Source organism: Biomphalaria glabrata, chromosome 12 (genome assembly GCF_947242115.1).
Source record: "Biomphalaria glabrata chromosome 12, xgBioGlab47.1, whole genome shotgun sequence".
NCBI lineage: Eukaryota > Metazoa > Mollusca > Gastropoda > Planorbidae > Biomphalaria > Biomphalaria glabrata.
The window spans coordinates 22067129-22088428 of record NC_074722.1 but is presented as its reverse complement, the minus strand read 5'-3'; the positions used below and the strand labels follow the sequence as shown (position 1 = coordinate 22088428).

The 21300-nt window shown below is 31.7% G+C and overlaps 1 protein-coding gene across 1 annotated transcript in view; it reads left to right on the top strand.

Annotated features, from left to right (window-relative positions):
* Positions 1-213: 213 nt before the first annotated feature.
* The window catches only part of LOC106078347 (nuclear cap-binding protein subunit 3-like), a 29347-nt gene continuing 8260 nt past the window's right edge, over positions 214-21300 (top strand). Inside the window, exons 1-7 of the mRNA XM_056005096.1 lie at positions 214-519; positions 8097-8156; positions 8474-8574; positions 8853-9010; positions 9614-9730; positions 17076-17788; positions 18164-18335. Of these exons, the coding sequence (XP_055861071.1) occupies positions 253-519; positions 8097-8156; positions 8474-8574; positions 8853-9010; positions 9614-9730; positions 17076-17788; positions 18164-18335 (1588 nt within the window). The 5' untranslated portion in view covers positions 214-252. The remainder of the gene's footprint in view (positions 520-8096; positions 8157-8473; positions 8575-8852; positions 9011-9613; positions 9731-17075; positions 17789-18163; positions 18336-21300) is intronic.

The window sequence follows — 21300 nt, the reverse complement described above, 5'->3', positions numbered from 1 at the left end:
TGAATATGTGGGAAATGTAGAAAAATGGAGTCTTTGTAATACCATTTTAATAGTTCTGCAGTTACTTTTGAAATAAATAAGAATGGATAAAAATTACGGGGAGGTGTTCGCTTTATATGCCATTTCGCTGATGGGCCTTTCCTAGATAATTTTATTCTGTTGCTTTACACACACATCTCTCGTAGCATGAATTTTAAAAAATCAAGATCTAAGATATGCAATCATACTTTTTAGATTTCAACCAAAATAAACATGGCTACCAGAAAGAATCTACCTAATTTAAAAATTTGTGTTGATAACACCGACTCAACAGATGAATCAGATGTGGAAATTCAAGGATCTGATTCTTCTAGTTCAAGTGATGATCATGTTATTAAAGTTGAAAGCGTGAGACAAAAAAATAAACTAGACGGTGGTGAAGAGGATGATGTGTTATCGATAACATTGGATGACAAGCCAACGGAAAGACGGTTTCTCTCAAGATCTGTTTTGAATAGTAAAAAATTGCCAGCATATGGAGTATGTTTTGATTAAAATATTGTGCGCTTTCAAGATATAGGCTCTAAATAAAGATTTATGATGTTCAAATGTATTTTGTATGTTATAATAATAGATCTAGATTCTATCTATTCTAGATCTAGAATCTTCAATCTAAGATCTAGTGACTTAGTGACTCTATTAATAGCTATGCGAAATTCCCCGGATGTTTACTAATTTTGAGTGGCGCGAAAAGTGTGCCGCCATTTTGAACTTTTATTTGTATTTGAAGTATTGGTGCTATTGATTTTTAATTAACAATAAATAAATAGTTGTGTTAGAAAGGATTTCAACTGTTATTTTAGAAGTGGGAACATATTTTCTAAAATAATTAATTTAAAAAATGACAAGAAAAAAATATTTAATGTAAAAAATTTTTTTTTACATAAACTCGATAAACGTTTGTCATTTTTGCAGAACTACCACATAATGTAGGTTGAATTTTTTGTTTAGAAGCTTTGTTTTTCGTGTAGTTAATTGATGCAACAATATAATCAGTGAAAAGTAACTATCCTATCTATAGCACATCTAATTCTATTTTGATTTCTGTGAGGTGACCGTGAGTTGCTAGTTTACAAAATGGCGTCCAATGGGACAGATCGACACGACCTTGCCGTATTGTATAGTTCTAGCTGAAAAAAATACATTTATGTCGTTTTTTTTTTCATTGAAATTGACTTCATTGTGTAGAATATGCATTTGTGCATTTATTTTATATCGTTTTTATATGTTTTAAAATGCACAAATGCTCCTATTTAGTTTTTAATCATGCAGGTTATAAGTAAAAAGGCGAATTCAAATTCTTTGGTCACGTGATTAAAAATACAATTTTGCCCTGTAGTCAGGTGTAAACATTTAATTTGAGAATGGAAAATCTTAGATCTAAATTCTAGTCTGTATCACTAGATCTAGGTTTAGAGCAAAATTTTTATTCAGTAATCAGTTAGTTCTATATTAGATAGGCCTATATTAGATATAGATCTATAATCTATTTAATATAGACTAAGTAAAATATCAATATAGATCTAAGTTAGAGATTCTAAGTCTATAATAAGTTAACTTAAATAGACCTAGGCTAGACTAGTCTAAACTTAGACCTAGACTTCCTAGATCTAATTCTAAAGACTAAAGTAGATTACAATTGATAAATCATAAATGATTAGTTATTAGTTAGATTATCATTTCAGATGATTTCATTACTGTCATTAGACTTGGGGGGGGGGGGGGGGGGGGGGCTTGGGCTTAGGTCTAGCTGCGACAGTCTAGCAGCTAGCTAGATTGTCAGTCACTAGAGTTAGAGTATAGACAAGATTAGAGATAGACTCAACCTGAGGCCTGAGAGTGAGAGGGTAATAGAATAAGATATAGATCTATATAAATTATTATAAATCTAGATATTATAGATAGAATAGATCTACATATAATATTATATAAATATTATAATAATACAATTATATAATCATACTTAATTTTTAATTATACTTAGCTTGATTAATTGATTACTTGATTATACTTGATACTAGATCTAAATCTAGTTTATAGATCTAGTCTAATAATTAATTTTAACCAAATATAATGATATATCATTTTATAATAATAATAATACATCTAATAACAGTAGCCTACTATAGAATATATTAATATATCTCATATCTGTAAATGATAGATCTAGGTCTATTTTCTAATGTAGATCTAGAATTAATTCTAGATTATATCTAAAATGAATAATTTGTCACAGTACCAATCTACATTAGAATATATATAGACTCTAGATCTATATTGACTATATCTAATAATTTGGCCTCTAGATCTATATCCTATATTCTATATTGTTATATATACTACATACTAGTATATACCTATACTGTAGTAGCCCTAGCCCTAGATGCCCTAGATTAGATTTAGATATAAACATAAGAACATTATGAAATAGGAACATGATCATGTAATCTTATCTAGATCTAATTCCTACTTCACCGTAATCACTTGTTAGATCTAGCTGTTAGATAGATTTACATTTAGAAACAGATCTATAATAGATTCAACAGTCTATAGACAAGTATAGAGATCTAGTAATAGATACTTGAAAAAAAAAAAAAGACTTGATTCAAAATAAATAAATTATATCTTTTATATAGCGCTACTTTCATGTTTGTAGCATGCTCAGAGCACTATGGTCCAATCTCATTAGTGCATCAGTGGGGAGGGGGTATCTGGGAGAAGGTTTTTCGTGCTGCCTTTAGGCGCTCAGCAAACACAACTCTGCTTGAGTCGGGTTTCGAACCTTGAGTCCCCAAATAATTAGTCTCTTGACCACACAACCCGTATCTATTTGTAAAAGTAAGCTCTCTTTCAGACATTGCACTCTGTATGGCAGTTGGCATTAAGGTCAACAACTAATGAGCAGGGTGTCATGTGGCCAGCACAATGACCAACTGCCTTTACTTTCCCCCTTTTAAAAAGGCAAACTAGATAAATTGTCTTGAGACAGACAATCATTAATTATGTAGTAGTAGTAGTATTTAATAGAACTTATTAATTTACATTAATAATATTATATTTAAAATTTGAAATTAAAAAAAATTGTTAGAAGGAAGCGCAAGTAAAGCTGAAAATAAATTTATTTCTATGTATTAACTAAGCTTACTAGGTCTAGTATAGAATGATCTAGATTATTGCTAGAAATTTTACTACTATCTAGATTTATAAGCCATTGTAGTTTTTTAGAAAAAAATCCAGATTTCTTTTAAGTTAAAAGTATTTGGAATTATAATTTATCAACTTTATCAAAGTACTTAGCTTGATGGCTTAGAAAGTTTATGGCAAGACATAAATATTGTCATGCTTCTATATCTTTAATCTTGATTTACAGATAAAGTCATATTTTTATTATAAAAATAATATCAATAACTTAACTAGTATATATTGAGTTCAAATTACTTTTATATATATATATAGTGAATGAATATAAATTTCGACTATCTGGAGCCACTAATTTGGTATACAAAAAACTCCTTATAATCATCTTATACTGGATAGATAATAGATACCAAATACTATTTATAAATAAGTTTATGTGTGTGTATATATATAATATATATATATATATTTATATATATATATATATACATGTATATATATATATATTATATATATATACATGCGTATATAATATATAATATATATATATATATATATATATATATATATATATATATATATATATATATATATATATATATACATGCGTATATAATATATATTATATATATATATATATATTCCACAATAATTATTTTTTATCCATGTTTTGATTATTAAAGCCAACTATCATGTCTATAAACAACAGTATCTTCATACACATCAGAATGTGCTTAATACAAGATAATATACTTTCGAGCAGAGAGGTCCTAAGTTCGAAGACTTGGATTTTTAATTTTGGGATTTAAAGATGCCATTGAGTCCACTCAGATATAATGGCTACCTGTCTTTAATTGGCCACATGACACCTTTGTTCAAAGCCAACATTCCCTTTCATATTGTCTAATTGACTAATAGACAAGAATTAATTATTATTTTGTTCATCGTCAGTTCTATGTGTTTTTCCCTGTTGTCACATCCGACAATCAATTTTATTGTTATATCCATTTTATTATGCTACACCTCACATTAAAAGTCATAGTGTTGGTACAAAGATTATTTCAAATGTTGATTTTTTTAAATAAAAATTGTACCTTTAAAAAACTCTTAAATTAGTTGGAAATCTTGGTATTTGAATTTACATAAAAACCTTATTATTTACATAGACTTGTTTAATTAAACATTTTCTAATTAAACAAGAAAACAATAGTATACTTTTATTAAGCACATTCTAAATTTATTAAAAGATTTATAAATGTTTTTGTAATATATGATAAAAATTGATGAAATGGAACCTATTTTCATTCAATTTTCAACTATGCACAATGTTAGTTCAAAACGCGTAAAAATGACTAAAATAAAATAAAAAACTCCCAACTTTTGAGCCTCTTGCAATAATCTATATATCAATGGAAAGCTTTAAACAAGTACTTCAGTCGACTATTAGAAAAAATTCATATTAATATGAAAATAACATTTTATTCTAAAAAAAATGATAACAATTGAAAGATAATAGTAAAAAAATTTTTTAAAAATTTAACATAAATAATTTTATAAAACATTAGTATACTTTTATTAATCTCATCCTAAACTTAATTCTGATATAATATTTTTTTCGCTCTGCGTTAAAAAATAGCAAAATAATACGCATTTTCAGAAAACATCGTTAAATGCTGAGTAAAAACACATTAAAATTTTTTATATTTTTTTTTTAACTGTTGAGCCTATAACATGATTCTATATATCATTAGAAAGCTTAGGAAAAGTGCTTCAATAATCATATATATAAAACTTGTAAAAATAAAATTTTAACAGAAATTTATTTAAAAAATAAAAAATGATAATGTCATATTGAGTTAAATAAAAATTTGAAAAAAAATAAATTTATTAATTAGTTTCATAAACCACTTGATATTCCAATTAAGCACACCCTAAGCTTTAATTTGATATATGGTTTTTAACTAAGTGATGAAAATGTGCGAAATAGTATGCCTTTTTCATTCAATTTTTATATAACTTGGTGGCATGGTTTCCATTGATTTAATGCTAAGTGAAAATACGTTAAAAATTTTTTTTTTAAATTATTCGTAAGGCCTATACCAACATTCTATATATCATTGGAAAGCTCAGAAAAAGTACTTTAACAATCTAACATCAAAAATATTTTTTTTCTTTTTTTAAAAATTTTGTCACATACCTACTATTAATGAGTATTATAACTCGAGTCTAGACTCTAGACCTAAGACTAGTCTAGAGACTAGAGTACTCTAGTCCAGAGACTCTAGTCTCTAATGGCAGTACTCTACTAGTCCTAGTGACTAGTCACGCCTAGTCTTTTAAAAATAAAATTAAGTCTATTAGTAGGTCGTTCAGTGATAAAATTGTGTGTGTATATAATAATGTCTTTTGATTCACATTTAATACTTTGTTATATACATTTTTTTTAAATTTTACCCTCCCAATTGAGGAAATATAATTTTACATTTTTTTTTTATTTTACCATTTCACATCATAACATTTTCTGCAATACAGTTGAGTTGTACAGATGATACAGGTGATAGTCCCCCGTGTGGGTATCGGGGCTTGGAAATGAACAAGAGTAATAAAAAACCTCACTGCCTTTCCACTTGCATTTCCCTAAGCGAATAATAGTGGACCTTCCCCCCCTCTAGTTGCTTTTTGATAGAGGTCTGGACTGCACTACCCCAGACGGAGGTCTATGTCTCACTACTCTCATCTAATGGATATAAACCCATCATGAATTTTATTTTTGGAACTGGTGAATGTGATAGTAAAGCGTGAAGGGTTCTGGATCCAGGATGTGACGATTCCACAGGGCATACCCAGGGCACAGTCCACCTTAAGCTTTCTACTGCAAAATAATTTCATTTGGAGAGCCGACACTAAATGCTTTATTATAAATTGTAAGAAGCAGAAGTTCTAGGCCAATTAATTTGTTTCTTAACTTTGTGTAGTTTAAGGCATATTTTGAGTGTAAAAAATAATAAAAGCACTTTTCAAAATAGCAACAAAATATAAATTCTTCTCCATCTGTCAAAATTGTATTGAATGAATACCTGTAAGATTTAGCTTTGTATGAATTTCCATGTTTAATCCCTTAACTACTCAGTCAAATCCTCTACTATTACTCTACATGCTCAAATGTCACCAATATTTGGAGAAACCTATAATGCAGTGATGCCCAAACTACAGCCTGCGGGCCAGATCCGCCCGCGACGTGTTTCCATCCGGCCCGCCTAAACCTCGGCACCAAGTGAAGAAAATTTTTTAAAAGGTTGAAAAATGTATTTTTCCTACGTTAGGACTCTCACTTTTTCTTGGATGGATTTCATTCTAATCTACGGCATTCTAAAGTCATATTATTATTTTTTAATGAACACGAGGTTTATTTTTTTGGTGACAAGTGTTGACAGTTGTTTTTCTTGAATAATTACGCTGCTATCTTGAGCTAGTCGTGTAATATGTTGTGTGTAACACAGTGCATCAATTCTGCATAATTGTTTGGTAACGTTCTTTTGATATCAAAGAGAATGGTTAGTACCATTTAATATTTGAGCGTTAATGAAATGAGAGAGCCATAGGAACGAAAACTAGAATATGAATGTAGAAACTTCCAGAAAAAAGTGAAGACATCTTTGCTTTTGTGGAACATATGCCAACAAGATTTGAACAGAAATGTTGATGTTTTTAAAACTTATAACAAAAAGTCATTTGCAAATCAAAACATTAAAAAAATATGGCGGCATTGTTGGTTTTAACCGCCAAGAAAAAGATTGCCTAGTTGAATGAGTAAAGCGACTGACGAGAAAAAAGAGACAAGAAATGAGTGAAGAGTCCACGGTAAGGGCAAGTTACAGAGTTGCTCAAATTATGAGAAATGATGCGTACACAAGTGCTTTCTAGCAGTGGTGAAAGAATTAGTCCTGGGTAAAAAAGCAGTTAACACATTGCAAAACTAAATGACAGAGCAGCAGATTTTGAAATGTTTTCTATTGCCACTGAGAAATACTCAGATAGATCTGCAACTGGAATTGATTGACTTACAAAGCCAGACATCCTTGTTTGAGAAATTTAGAGTGATGCCGACAGTTCATTTCTTCGCCGTGTGGCCTGATGAAACTTTTCAAATTTCCGAAATTAAGTGTTAAGGACGATCACAATGTTTACAAGCACTTCATTGAGTAGACAAACCTTTCAGTAATAAAACGGATGAGACCGATCTTATGTAATCGCCCTACATGTGTAAGTTGGCCTAGTAGTGCTACAGGTTTCTAATAAAACTATTCTCCATTTAATTTTTTTCATCTATTCGACGATGTGGCCCGCGACACGAGTGTCGGAAATGAAAATGGCCCGCCTGGCGAATAAGGTTGGGCATCACTGCTATAATGGATAATGTAGATTAAGCTTTAAAAAAAATAAATTTAATAACTATTATTTTGCCTTGACAACTGCAATTTATCAATATAAGTTATTTACATTTTAGTTAAATACAACATATAAATTATATTGTGTACCACATATATTTACATATCTATACATGTACATATTTATACTCTTTACATTATATTTACTTTACATTATAAATAATATTTAACTAGTAGTACTGGTATGTTTATAATGAAATTTTTAAAAAATTTGCCCATATCTAGATCTACTTTTTACACCTATCCAATAATTTAAAGACATTCCATCAAAGAAGATCTAGATTTTGATTCTACTTTGCTATATTTGTATTTGTCAAATAAATGAATGTCAGATCAAAATGTTAAAATGCTACAACGTCTTATGGTTTTCTTAGTGTAGTCAATACAATAACCATTTTTTAACACTGTCTGGGTACAAATACATGCAGGTCAGATTGATTCTGTTCTGTTGACAGTTATATTTTTTTTCAGCCCAAGATTTATGAAAACAAAGCTGGAAACTTTGTGACAGGATTGGATATTACGTCTAAAGTAGGTTAAGAGCTTTTGTAGCTTTGTAATAGAATTATATATATATATACAGGACTTTTTTGTGACGGTACACACCGGTACAGCACCTTTTTTTGAAAAAAATTATTACTTTTCTTGTATTTTAACGTATATTATTAATTTTTAGTAGTTAAAAGTTAGGCAATCAACTACTGAGTACAGGCACCTATTTGTTTTTACAAAAAAAGCTCTGTATTTATCTTTATATATATTTATATTTGTTTATAAATACATAGCGTAATCTTTTAATGAAAACGAACAAAAAAAGTTTTACTTACAAAATTTTTTTTTCTTTTAAGGATGCAGTAGAGAAACTAGGGAAGAGGGCAAAAAAGTTTGGTACTTTGAGTAATCCCAAGCAACCAATCACTGATGTGGATATAAAAAACCTTTATAGAAGGTATTTTGAAATGAATGTTCTGGAGATAGACCAAATAGTAAATATTTATTAAGTTTTTATGGACTGATGCATTGACAATTTTAGAAAAAAAATTTAAATAGTGAGATTCATGAGAACACATGTATAATATATAAAATAAATTCATATATGAATATACTATTTTTTATTTATACTTTAATTAGATGCATCTCCTATTTCATGCTTAGAACATATTTTTCAGTAATTATTAATTCTCCAGCTTGTAAGGTGAAATTGTAACTCAGACTCTTAATCTTCAGTCTAGGTATGAATATAGAAAAGTTGGATGAGGATCCACGTGGGTGGCGAATGGAGGCCATACTCTTACGAGGGACACAAAACATGAGCACAAAAGATGTATTTGATTATTTTTCTTCATATGCTCCTAAAAACATTGAATGGATAGATGATTTTTCTTGTGAGTTAATTTTTAAAATTAATTAAGTTGAAGCCATTGCTAGTATTTATAATTTTCTCTAAACATATCATTCAAATTAGTACTGAACTTGGGAAAATGTTATTAGTAAAAAAGTTTCAAATTATAATAAGTTGTGCTTTTTTTTTTTTAATTTTAGTTTTATCTGAGCTCATATATATATATATATATATATATATATATATATCCTAGCTATAAAAATGTTAATATTAATATAAATTTATGTCAAAATGTAATTTGTTATTATTTCTTTTCTTTTTCATTTATACACATCTCTTACACATTTTGTTATTCATTAAACTTTCAATAGTGCTTTTAACCTGTCTTGCTTTTATGGGTTGACTGATCAAACTCCTCTTACTAACATGTGAAGTGTTGGATGCTGATGCCTACCATCTCTATAACAAGAAGCTTTGGGTAGATGAAGCTTGTCAACTTCTAAGCAAGGGGTACAATGATGCATACAGGGAGGAGACAGGCTCAGAATTCCAAAAGGTGGCATATCATGCGTACACATATGCATACTTACATGCTAAAAATATTTAACAAAGCAGTTTTCTCAACCCAATTTTTGTTCTTATTTAGGTAATGTTGTCTGGTTGGACAAATTAACACCAGCTCGAGCTCTTCTCAAACTAAGCTCAAGTATGAGTGAAGTCAAAATTGCAGAGAAGGCTGTGGATGAGCAAATGACAAGCAAAGGTTAGTCTCACAACTCAATTTCACGTTTTATTGACATTTAAATTAAATATGATATATGAGCCATACCTATGAACATTTAAGACAAACTATATCATTCTCTAACATGTGATACTGTCAAAAATATTTTAAGCATGCATGCAAAAGTCTATGGTATTGAGTATTATTTAACCCAACTCAGGAGTGCCACTTTTCCAGGAAAACCTGGAAAATCTGGGTTTGGAGGGGTCTGATTTATTTCCCCCTCCTGGTTTGCCCACTACAATTTTAAAAAAATCTGTTTTTAAATATATTTAGATTTTGGTCTAAATTTCTTCATTTTTCCCAGTAATATTAGATTGCTAGTTCCCATTGCGTGAGCCACCATTTTGAAAGGAAATTGACATGTTTCGTATGTCTCAAAATGTTCACTTTACATGCGCACTAAGCATGATTTTTTAGAATGTAAACATTCAACATGGAACATGCCAACATTTAGAATTTTAGTTCCATATCTAGATTTAAGATCTAAAATAGATCTGATCTAAACTGTAAACATCTATTTACTATTGAGTCTAGATCTACTCATGTACCTAGGAAAAAATAATTTCATGAGTACATTCACAGTTGTGTGTTAAGAATTGGACATAATTTTCTTTTAGTTTCCATGTTTTTTATTTGATTCTAGAATATATATTGATCTTGAGCAGTGATATGCAATATATGGCCCACTACAAGTTTTGTTTTAGCTAAATAATTAAAATAACAATGTCATTCACAATGAAAAACAAACAAGTGTGTCCCATTTGCAATGAAACCATATTGTTCATGAGAACTATAACATATTCTGATACTTCTAACAAAACACAAAAACATTCTTTATGCATGCATGAACGATGACGAAAGAAAAAAAATTGAAGATCTCCGAAAAGAATTGTTAGGCCAGCAATATCTTTTTTTAAAAGTTATAGTTCTCAGAAAGCTGCTACACATGTAATTTATAATCAAACACTGTCTAGTGTCGACTTTTAATATTTGATTCAGTTTTGCCGTGTTTAAGGTCTTTTTTCGAATTTAAGAGTGTAAGTTTATATTGAAATACTATAACATCTAGAGTCGAATCTAAAAATTGTCCATCACAGTTAATGTAAAAGTTCTGCATCATTACTATGGATCGGTATTATGTATAAAAAAAGAGAGATAGAGCTTCAAATAGGATAAAAAAAAATATCTGGAATTTTCAATGAAATCTACCCAGAGAACAATGTTGTTTTCTTGAATTACATCATACATCAAGACATCCTCTTTAAAACTGTTTTAAATATAAAAACAAATCCTTGTTGTAAAGCTTGTAAATGCTATTTGCTCTCATTGGCTAACAAACTATTTCAATATTTCCTTAATCTAGGTCCTGGGTTTAAGAGTGATAAGTATAAATTTTTAATGTCTCTAATTGCAAACTTCCATTTGTAATGGGTAATCTTCTTTAATGTTATGAATAAGTATGTAACATTATTTTTGAGGTTGTATAGATCTATAGTGGGATGATTGGAAATGACTTGTTTCATTTTTAGGTTTAGTGTTGATTGAGATAGATCTGGGTTCATTTAGTGTATATTTGGCAAATATTAGAATAAATAGCCAGAGCAATTATGATGGCTGTTAGGCTTTAGTTTTTAAAACCTTTAGTCTAAATCAAGTTTAAGGTCAAGCCTAATTATTTATTTATTTGTATTATTATTATTAACTAGCTAGATCTACTAGTGTAGATTCAGATCTTAGCTTATTTGTAGATTATTGGATTTATATAATTGTTATATTATCTATTATGATGCAATAACAACTCTGCTATTTAAGTTATAACTCCAGTTTATTAACAATACAAGAAAGTGAAGACACCTTTTGAACGTTACAAGTGGAGAAGACTACCATTTGGAACATCTGTGAGCTCAGAACTGTTTCAGAAACATCTAAATGCTGCTCTTGAAGGTCTTGATGGTGTGATTGGTGTAGCTGATGATATTATAGTTTATGGTTCTGGAGACACATGGGAAACAGCTTCCCATGACCATGACAAGAATATTGCAGCATTATTTGAGAGATGTCGTTCTGTTGGAATTAAATTGAACAAAGAAAAAGCTAAGATTAAAATGAAAGAAATTACATTTTTGGGACATCTAATTACAAGTGATGGTTTAAAGATTGATCCTGAAAAGGTAAAGGCTGTTAAAGAAATGAACAAGCCAACAAACGTCGAGGAAGTTCGGCGCTTTTGTGTGATTGTGAACTATCTTGCTTAATTTCTACCCAGACTATCAGACGTCATTGAACCAATTCGGCAGCTACTTCATACAGATATTCCTAAAAAACATGACAGTGCATTCTGTGACTTACAATCCATGGTGACTCAAGCTCCTGTGCTAGCATTCTACAATTCACTTAAAGAATTGACCATACAGTGTGATTCCAGTCAAAATGGTCTTCACGCCATCTTAATGCAGGAAAGTAAACCCATGGCTTATGCAAGTCGCTCTTTCACTGATACTGAGACTAGATACGCACAGAAAGAAATGCTAGCAATTGTAGTTGTGCTGGATAAGTTCCGCCAATACACATTTGGTAGACATACATTGAAAGAGACCACCAACCTCTTGAAGCAATAATGGCTAAACCTCTATCAGCTGCTCCTCAAAGATTGCAGGGAATGATGTTGCACATACAAGACTATGATATAATTGTTGTATATAAAAAGGGAAAAGAAATGTATCTGGCCGATACACTTTCAAGAGCGCATATAAAGTCATCAGCAAACAGTCAAGGTTGCATGGCCATGAGCGCTGGCAAAAGGGAGTTAAAACTCGTCAGTTATAAAACGGTCATATGAAGTTGAATCAGGTGGAGGAGTCTATCTCCGAAATAGAATTCACTTTGAAGAATCCCACTGCTGCCACCATGTTATTATCTAGTATGATGAAATAACAACGCTGCTATTTAAGTTACAACTCCATTTTATTAACATGACAAGAAAGTGAAGAACTAACAGGAGACTTTAATATGTGCGAGCACGTGAACATACTGAACAGTAGGACAAGGGAGACTACAAGTAAACAAACACACACACACAACATACATAAACATAAATACACATATAAATGTAACAATAATAGTCTAGATCAGTGATGCCCAAAATACACCTGTGGGCCACATCGTGCCAGCGACATTCCATCTGGCCCGCCGAAACCTCAGCAGAAAATCTCCTCTCCACAAAAAAAGTTTGAAAAAAAAACTTCCCCTATGTTTTGGGTAAATAAATTGGTACCAGTAATACAAGACAATGAGACTGCTGAGATTAGCTACAGAGTTGTTTACATTGTAAGTAGAGACATCAAGCCATTTTCCAACAGCAAATACATAAAAACGTGCTTTCTAGCAATGATGGAAGAAATGAGTCTTTAATGCTGTTGAATCCATCACAAGGTGAGTGAAAGATATAGATAAATATCTCCTTTCAAAACTAACAGAAAAAATCAGATTTGGAAATGTTTTCTAATGTCGCAAACAAGTCTTCTGACATATCTGATACATCTAAAATCTTGGTATTTCTTCGCAGTACCTTACAAAGTTTTGAAATCTGAGAAGTTAGTAGCCATGAGAAACATGCATGGGAACTCCACTAGCGAAGTCTTGTCAAAGAAGTTTCAACCATCTCAGAGGATCTTTCTCTTCCTTTGTCTAGCATGAGAAATGTCTTAAGACTGTCAAAGGTTTTTTCTATCTCAGCGGTTTCTATCCAGTTAATGAAATGGCTGCTCATTTTGTCCAGGAAGGTCTGCGGGTCATCCTCTGGTTCTATCTCACAATTAACAAACTGTTGGCAATAGAAAGCTTCTGTTTTCCCGAAAGTTCGAAGTAGTTGTTCTTTCACAATGCTGTAGTTACTCTGGTTCATACATATTTTTCCCTCTTTTCCTTTTAACACGCAATCGCACCATTTCACATTTTCACTAAGATGCGCACGTAACAACTACTAATGGTGCCACAAGTATCAAGTATGGTTGACAGCAAGAGATATAAGAAAGTTCCCAAGTCAAATTGAACCGAGCCACTGTGGGTTTTTTTTTTTTTTGGAACTGATTGACTTACAAAGCCAGATATCAATACTTGACAAATTTTAAGTGATGCAGACAATTGATTTCTACTCCTTGTTGCTTGAAGAAACTTTTCTAAATCTCCGAAAACAAGCGTTTATTATAGCTTTTATATAGTGCTACTTTCATTCTTATAGCATGCTCAGAGCGCTTATTGGTCCAATCTCATTTGTGGACCAGTGGGGGTATCTAGGAGTTGGTTTTCCGTGCTGCCTTTAGCCGCTCAGTAAACACAACTCTGCCCAAGTCGGGTTTCGAACCTCGAGCCCCCTTCTAGGTAGCCAAGCCAAGTTCAAGCGCACTTGGCCTCTCGACCACGCTTCCCAGCGTTAAAGATAATCGCAATAATTGCAAGCACTTATTTGTGAGGACAAAACTTTTCAGTGATGAATTGTGCAAAATCCATGTTACGTTATCGTCTCACTGACGAACATCTAGAAATCTTGATTCAGTGCTCCAACTTCGCGTCTTATCAGTAAAAAAAAAGGCAATGTTCCCTTTTCAGACCTAGCGACCTATGGGGCAGATGATGTAGAGTTCATCTGTTTCTGTGGCACACGGTTATTGAGGGTGTCATGTTGCAGCACAACAACCAACTGCCTTTACTTTTCCCCAACTAATGTCAGGTACCCATTAGAGCTGAGTGTGCCCAAAGATCCCGAAATTAAAAATCCCAGTCTTCACCAGGAATCGAACCCGGGATCCCCAGTTTGGAAGCTAAGCACTTTACCACTCAGCCACCGGGCCTCATGCTATCATCATTGCCCGTAGAACACGACTTGCTTTTGGTCACAGCGCACAGCTTTTGTAGGCTTGTGCCTGCTCGGGGTGGGAGAATGCTGTCCATTCAATAAAAGCTCCCTTTTGCGTCACCTCGCCTATTCAATGCAGCAGTATATTTAAAAGCTGGTTGTGGATAAATTTATCATGAATTAATGTATTATTATTATGTAAGTTTCTAATAAAAATGGTTTATTGTCTATTTTCTTTTTTTTCTTCTTCTTTTTTACCTTGTTGATGTGGCTTGCAAATAGAGTGTTGGAAATTAAAATGGCCCGTTGGCCGAATATTTTGGTTTCAGGGTTTATTTAAATTATTAAAAAGGAAGGAGTTTTGGGTTTACTGGAAAAATAAGTGGCTGAGCATCACTGGTCTAGATCTAGATGAGTATTATAAGTATTTTTACTATTGACTGGACCTATTAATTAAATCTATCCAGATCCACATCTAGCAAGACTCTAGACCCAGATCATCCACCAGATCCAATATTCACATGAGTGTAAATACTAGAACTAGATAGATTCTAGATCCATATCCAGACCTGAGTCTAGATCCAGTCAAAGTAGTCTTATACTAAAAGTGATAAAGTTAAATTCTATATTATTTAATGAAAATAATGCCAAAATAATTTTGGAGTAGATGCAGATCTGAACTATATTAAGTCAATTTCCAATTGTATCTGGTTGAAAGAGATTTATTTGTCCATGCATGAACATTAGTTGAATTAGTTTTAATATTGTGATTAAAGCAGGCTGCTTCTACGGAATAATGAGAAAAAAAAAGTTTTAAGTTAAGAAAAAAATATCTTTTAAAATAGCTTCTTTTTTCTGGGGGGTGGGTAGGGTGCAAAAAGATTGTTAAAATAAATGTCAGACATTGTTTATACAAGATTGTACTAAATCAAGCTCTTTGACTAATCTAATTCTTGTATTACAAGCTTCAAACTCTTTTCATTATAATGATAAGCCTATGATAATTAAATATTTACAAATATATGATGCAAATAGATAAATATGTTCTAGTTTTGTGAAGTGATTCCATTTTTTTATTTATGGAGATTTTTAAATTTTGTGCCTAGGAAAATGTAGATCTAATTATACAAATTAAACTAAGCAACTTTTATTGTTCACTTGTTTCTTGCAAAAATTTGAATTAAAAATATTTTATCTGGCATGTGCTTTATTTCAGGGCTTGTGAAATTTGTGTATTTCGGTTTCAGGGTTTATTTAAATTATTAAAAAGGAAGAAGTTGAGTTTTAGGGTTTACTGGAAAAATAAGTGTCAGCCCTGCCCAGACACTCTCTTTTCACTTTTTCATATGGCTATTCCCATTTATGTGCAAGTCATTGCCCCTTTCATATTAGCCTAAGACTCCAAAGGTTTATTCTTACCCTACCATCATCCCATTCATCCCCCTCATTCATTCTAAGTCCTTTTTCCATACACTGCAACATTGGCAAAGATCTAGATGTGCAGTAAGCAAAACAGAAGGACATACTAGGTGTTAGACATCAAGGGAACTTGGCAGCCAGAAACCACTTGACTTAGTGGTAGTGTTGGTGAAGCACCACATTTCTTTTTTGTATAGATTTCAATTCATAGTTCTACATATTTAATTACATATATGTTTATTGCTATATATGCTGGTCATAAGCATGTATATATATAAATGCTAACTTTTTTTTAACCATATATAGAAATATTGTACTTGTCATAGTGTAGCCTCAATGATGTGCTGATAACGCGAATGTTCAATTGTATGATATTAGGGCCTCTTCTGGCCTTATTAGTGTGAACTTGTGTATGCATTAAATATCATTATCCTGATCACTTTAGTTGCAGCGTAGTATCACTAAGGTTGATGAGTAACTTGACTTCAACACACACATATATATATATATATATATTCAAAGACTAACTCAGTCTCAGCAGACGACATAAATTTATTGTATGAGAGAATAAGATAACAACTTGTAGGCAATTCCAGCCATCACAAAATATATCACATCACATAAGTCCAGTGGAATATCATAAATTTACACTTGATATCAAATCATAAAATTCAAACAGACATGAGTAAAATACATACATCCTCACTCTTCTGGAGCTCTAAGATAACTAACTTATTTACCCTGTATTCAGTTACACACACGATATTTTCTCGTGGAAAAGTCATGAGCTCAATTAGTGACTGCCCAGTCACATCATGTCACAGTGGATCTAAAACTAGTATGTGACACATAGAAACAAAAATCATTGAACACAGTTCTTTGTCAATGTAGACACTAATATTACATTTATTCCTTTCACTGGTATTATAAAGTGTTGTAAAGGTGTTTTGACACTACATTTTCTTGTTGTAGTGCAGACCTTCCATTTTTTCTTTTCATTAATAACCATGATACATCTTTAATATATTTAATTTCTTTTTCCTTCAAAAGACAAAATAAAAGAAGAAAATTCAGTTGAGGAAGAGATCAAAACTCAAGATGAATCAAAAAGTGAGGAGGTCAAAGAGATGGAGGATACACCAGCTTTGTCACATGATGTTGAGACCAGCAGGGAGCCAGTTCTGAATGTGTTAGAAGAGGAGATGATGGAGCTAGATTATGATGACAATTTAGACTTGACAGCAGAAGATCCTATTGACCAGGCCTTGTCCACATGGTCCAACTTTGCTCAGAACAAAAAGCAACGCTCAGAGCAAGCTAATCTCAGGAAATCTGTTGAAGAGAACAAAATTTTGTCAGGTAAAGAAAAGGTGACCAAGAAAATTCCAGAGAATGTTGATGAGTTAAGTGAGAAAAAGTTTATAGAAGTTAAAAAAGATTTCAAATCATCAGACAAAACCAAATTCAATCAAAAGCCTTCAGTTGACAGTAACAGATCAGTTGACATAATTAGAGAATCTAAAGATGACAAGAAATCAATGTCCAAAAAAGTTGACAAATCTAAAGTAAAAGAAAAGATGGAGATTGAAGATGGCTCTGAATCCGACAGCAGCAGTTCATCATCTTCAAGCTCATCTTCCTCCGAAGGCTCATCCTCATCAGATGGCTCATCAAGTTCAGGTTCAAGCTCTGATTCTGAATCTGGCTCTGCATCCACATCATCGTCAAGTTCATCCTCATCTAGTCAAAACAAAATAAAAAAGGTGAGATTTGGCTATTAGTTTGAATAAACTTTGTCAGTGTTTCCTGAAATTCATGTTTAGACTTCTCGTGTGAACTTTTAAAATCAAACTTTTTAAACATATTTAATGTCTGACGTTTTATATTCCAACACACTATGCTATCTGATCTGACACTGACATAAATTCATGTAATTACTGTATACAGTAGTAAAAATATTTAGAATGTAGTTATGCTTCGGTAATATGACACCCCTCCAGGCCCATATCCATCAGACCATTGAGAGCCAACTGTAATTACAGAAAAAAAAGTTAGTTTACACTTTCTCTTGTTAGTAAAATGCAAACATAACTGATGCGGACATGAACTCCATCTAAAAAATGCTTTTTTGTGACTAGAAAAAAAGCAAAGCAGAAAGGGACATCAAGAAATGTACTAAGAAACCAGTAGCTCCACCTGTCCTTCCTGGAGCGAGGGAAGCAAGTGATATCCCATGGCCTCCTGGTTGGTGGCGGTTAGGACAACCACATCCCAAGGCTGAATATCTCTTTATGAGATATGCTATGAAAGGTAAAGTTTTACTGATGAAATGATAAAATAGTGAAATTGAGATATGCTATGAAAGGTAATGATAAAATTGGGAAATAATACAGATTACTTCCAAAAAGGAAAAATTTGTTTTCTTTCTTAGATCATGCATTCTCAAATTATTTTCTTGGATCATGTATTCTCAAATTATTTTCTGTAAGTGATGATGCAAAGCATTTTTTTTATCTTGTTATACATTTTTCTTTCTTTTCTCTTTGGCCACTTTCTGTATACATTATTGTCATAATGTGTTTGGGAGAGCTTTGCGTTGTTTCCACAATCCTATGACATACACAGATTTATTGGTGCCTATAAATCTACTCAACACACCTCTAGGATATAACATTAAGCACTAATTATATTTTCTATTTAGTTTAATGGTTTCAAACTCAATAAAATTATTAATCCAAAATACAATAGGGAATATTCATTATCTCATCTGTTCCTTGATTTCCTTTTAAGGGTATTGTGACAGTTCGTGTCACCTAATCCCTCCACTTTTCCTGGTCAGCAGTGATTCTTAACTTGATATCGAGAGGCTAGTCCATTCTTTCATGTTATTCATCCAGTTTTTCTTTGGGCGACTTTTTCCTGGTGCTTCCTCCACTGTACCTTGAAGAATTGACTTTTGACTGTGAATATTAAAGTTGAAATAAAACATAGTGAAGATACAGGTGATCAGTTCTAATCCCATATTGTAAAAACACATTAATCAATCAACTTATAACAGAGACTCATGTCTGAACAATACAATGACTAACCTACAACAATAGCTAACCTCATATTCTTTATATAGTAGCATATATCTTTTATCTGATTGTTTCCAACAATGATTTTTAGTTCTCTCTCTCATGTCCTTTGACTTTTGTTGTAAGGGTGCTGTGACAGTTCGAGCAGCCAAATTCCTCCATAATTCTTAGTCTACAGGGTATTAACTCTTTGACTGCTGTGTTTTTTTTTTTCATAAAAATGCTATTTTAAAAAAAAAAATAAGAAAATGTTCCAAACATGGCTAAAACAAAAATTTATTGTTTAAGTACCAATAAAGCTATAGTAACATATTTGGTATCAAAGTAAAGGTAAATGAATGGAGAATGTGAAAATGTAAACATCTTTCTATTTAAATATAAGATACAAATTATAATCTAAATAATATGACACTCAGAAAAAAAAATGGATGCCAACTTTAGAACTTTTGAGACCTAAATTTAGATTTTGTTCTTTGTATTACTGTTGAAACAGCATATTTAGACTATTTACAGCATTTTCAAAAAGAAATGTGATAAAACAGTCAATAAAAGATGATGAATCATTGATTATATTATTATTTTTACCTGTTTTTTTAGTCTGAAAAAAAGTGAAAATTATTGCGCTTTTCATTACTACCAATAACAATAGATACCAGTACTAAATCTATCAACCAAATGCACTCAAATATTATGTACATTTGAATCAATGGGATATAGATCTAGATTTGTCTTCTTTTTATTTGCCTAGAACATCTTTTATTCTAATACTAGACCAGTGCAAGACATAGGCTAGCAAGAGATCAAAGCCTAAATCTCTAACTAGATGAAGGACAATAAAAATCCTAATTCATTTTACCTAAGATGTAGACATCTAATAGATCATTATTACTGTTCCTTTGTGATAAATTATGGATTTAGAATAGTTTTATACTTTACTTTTATTTAGTAGTAAACCTTTTGGAGTGCAACTTGAACCAGTATAGTGATGGTGATGATTTTTACCAAAAAGCAATACTAAAAAAAATTGCTAGAAAATATACCAAGAAAAGGCCTAGCATGGTGGATGAATATTGGATTTAGATCTGGCATTTCTGTTGTTTTCATTTATCTTAGGCTTAGTTCTATGGGAATCTACAAAGGTGTAAAGATAAAAGCATAGATCTAGTCAACCTTGATCTACATTCAGGACCTAGCCCTATAGTCTAAGGCTAAGGCCTAAGCAAGGCAATACTAGATCTAAGTCTAAATGCTAATAATGTCCAAGTCTGCTTCATCCTATGCTAAATCTTGATCAAGATCTTCATTATTACAATTCATAGAAGTATAAATAAAACAATAAAGCTTCTTCAGTAGTAAACATTGTGGGTGTGTCTTGGACAAGCATAGCCATGATGTAGATTTTTACAGATAAACAATACTAAAAAAAAAAAAGAAAATGGGGAAAAAATGCCCACAGTGGATGATTATTTGATGTAGATCTACCATTTCCTTTCTTTTTATTTACCATAAGCTTAGATCTAGAGATATATCTAGATCTAGAGTCCAAGTCTATAGATAAAAGCTTAGATCTAGTCAATCTCGATCTATTTCTAGATCTACAGACTACACCTGACCTACTGACAATAATAGATTTAGATCTAAATACTAATAATATAGAATATAGATATAAATACGCTAAATTTAGACCTACCTGGATCTAATCTATATATCTAGATCAAATTCTTCATTATTACTATTTATTTGTGATAAATTTTAGAATAATTATAAAGTTTCTTCAGTAGTCAACATTGTGGGTGTGTCTTGGAATAGCGTAGTCATGGCGACGTTTTTTTACATTGTAAAAAAAGTAATAAATAAATGTCTAAATAAAGCCAAAAGCTTCTCATTTCTATGTAAACAAAGGATGAAGAACTCTTTTATAAAGTAAAAATAGTTCCACTGTTGTTAGTTAAAAATTTTAATTTAAAAATGCAACGAAACAAAGGTAGGGTAAGAACGTCTATGGGATAGACGTTCCGTGCGTTTAGGGCGGACAGACCGTCTATGGGATAGACGCTCCGCACTCATTGAGTTAAGGGAGAGGCTGGTACATTCTTTTAGTTTTGTCCAGCCAGTTTTGCTCTGCTGTATCTTAAAGTGAGTCATGTCTTATAGTATGAAGGAACCAGCTCAGCTCTTCACAGTATTGAGGAGTTCTA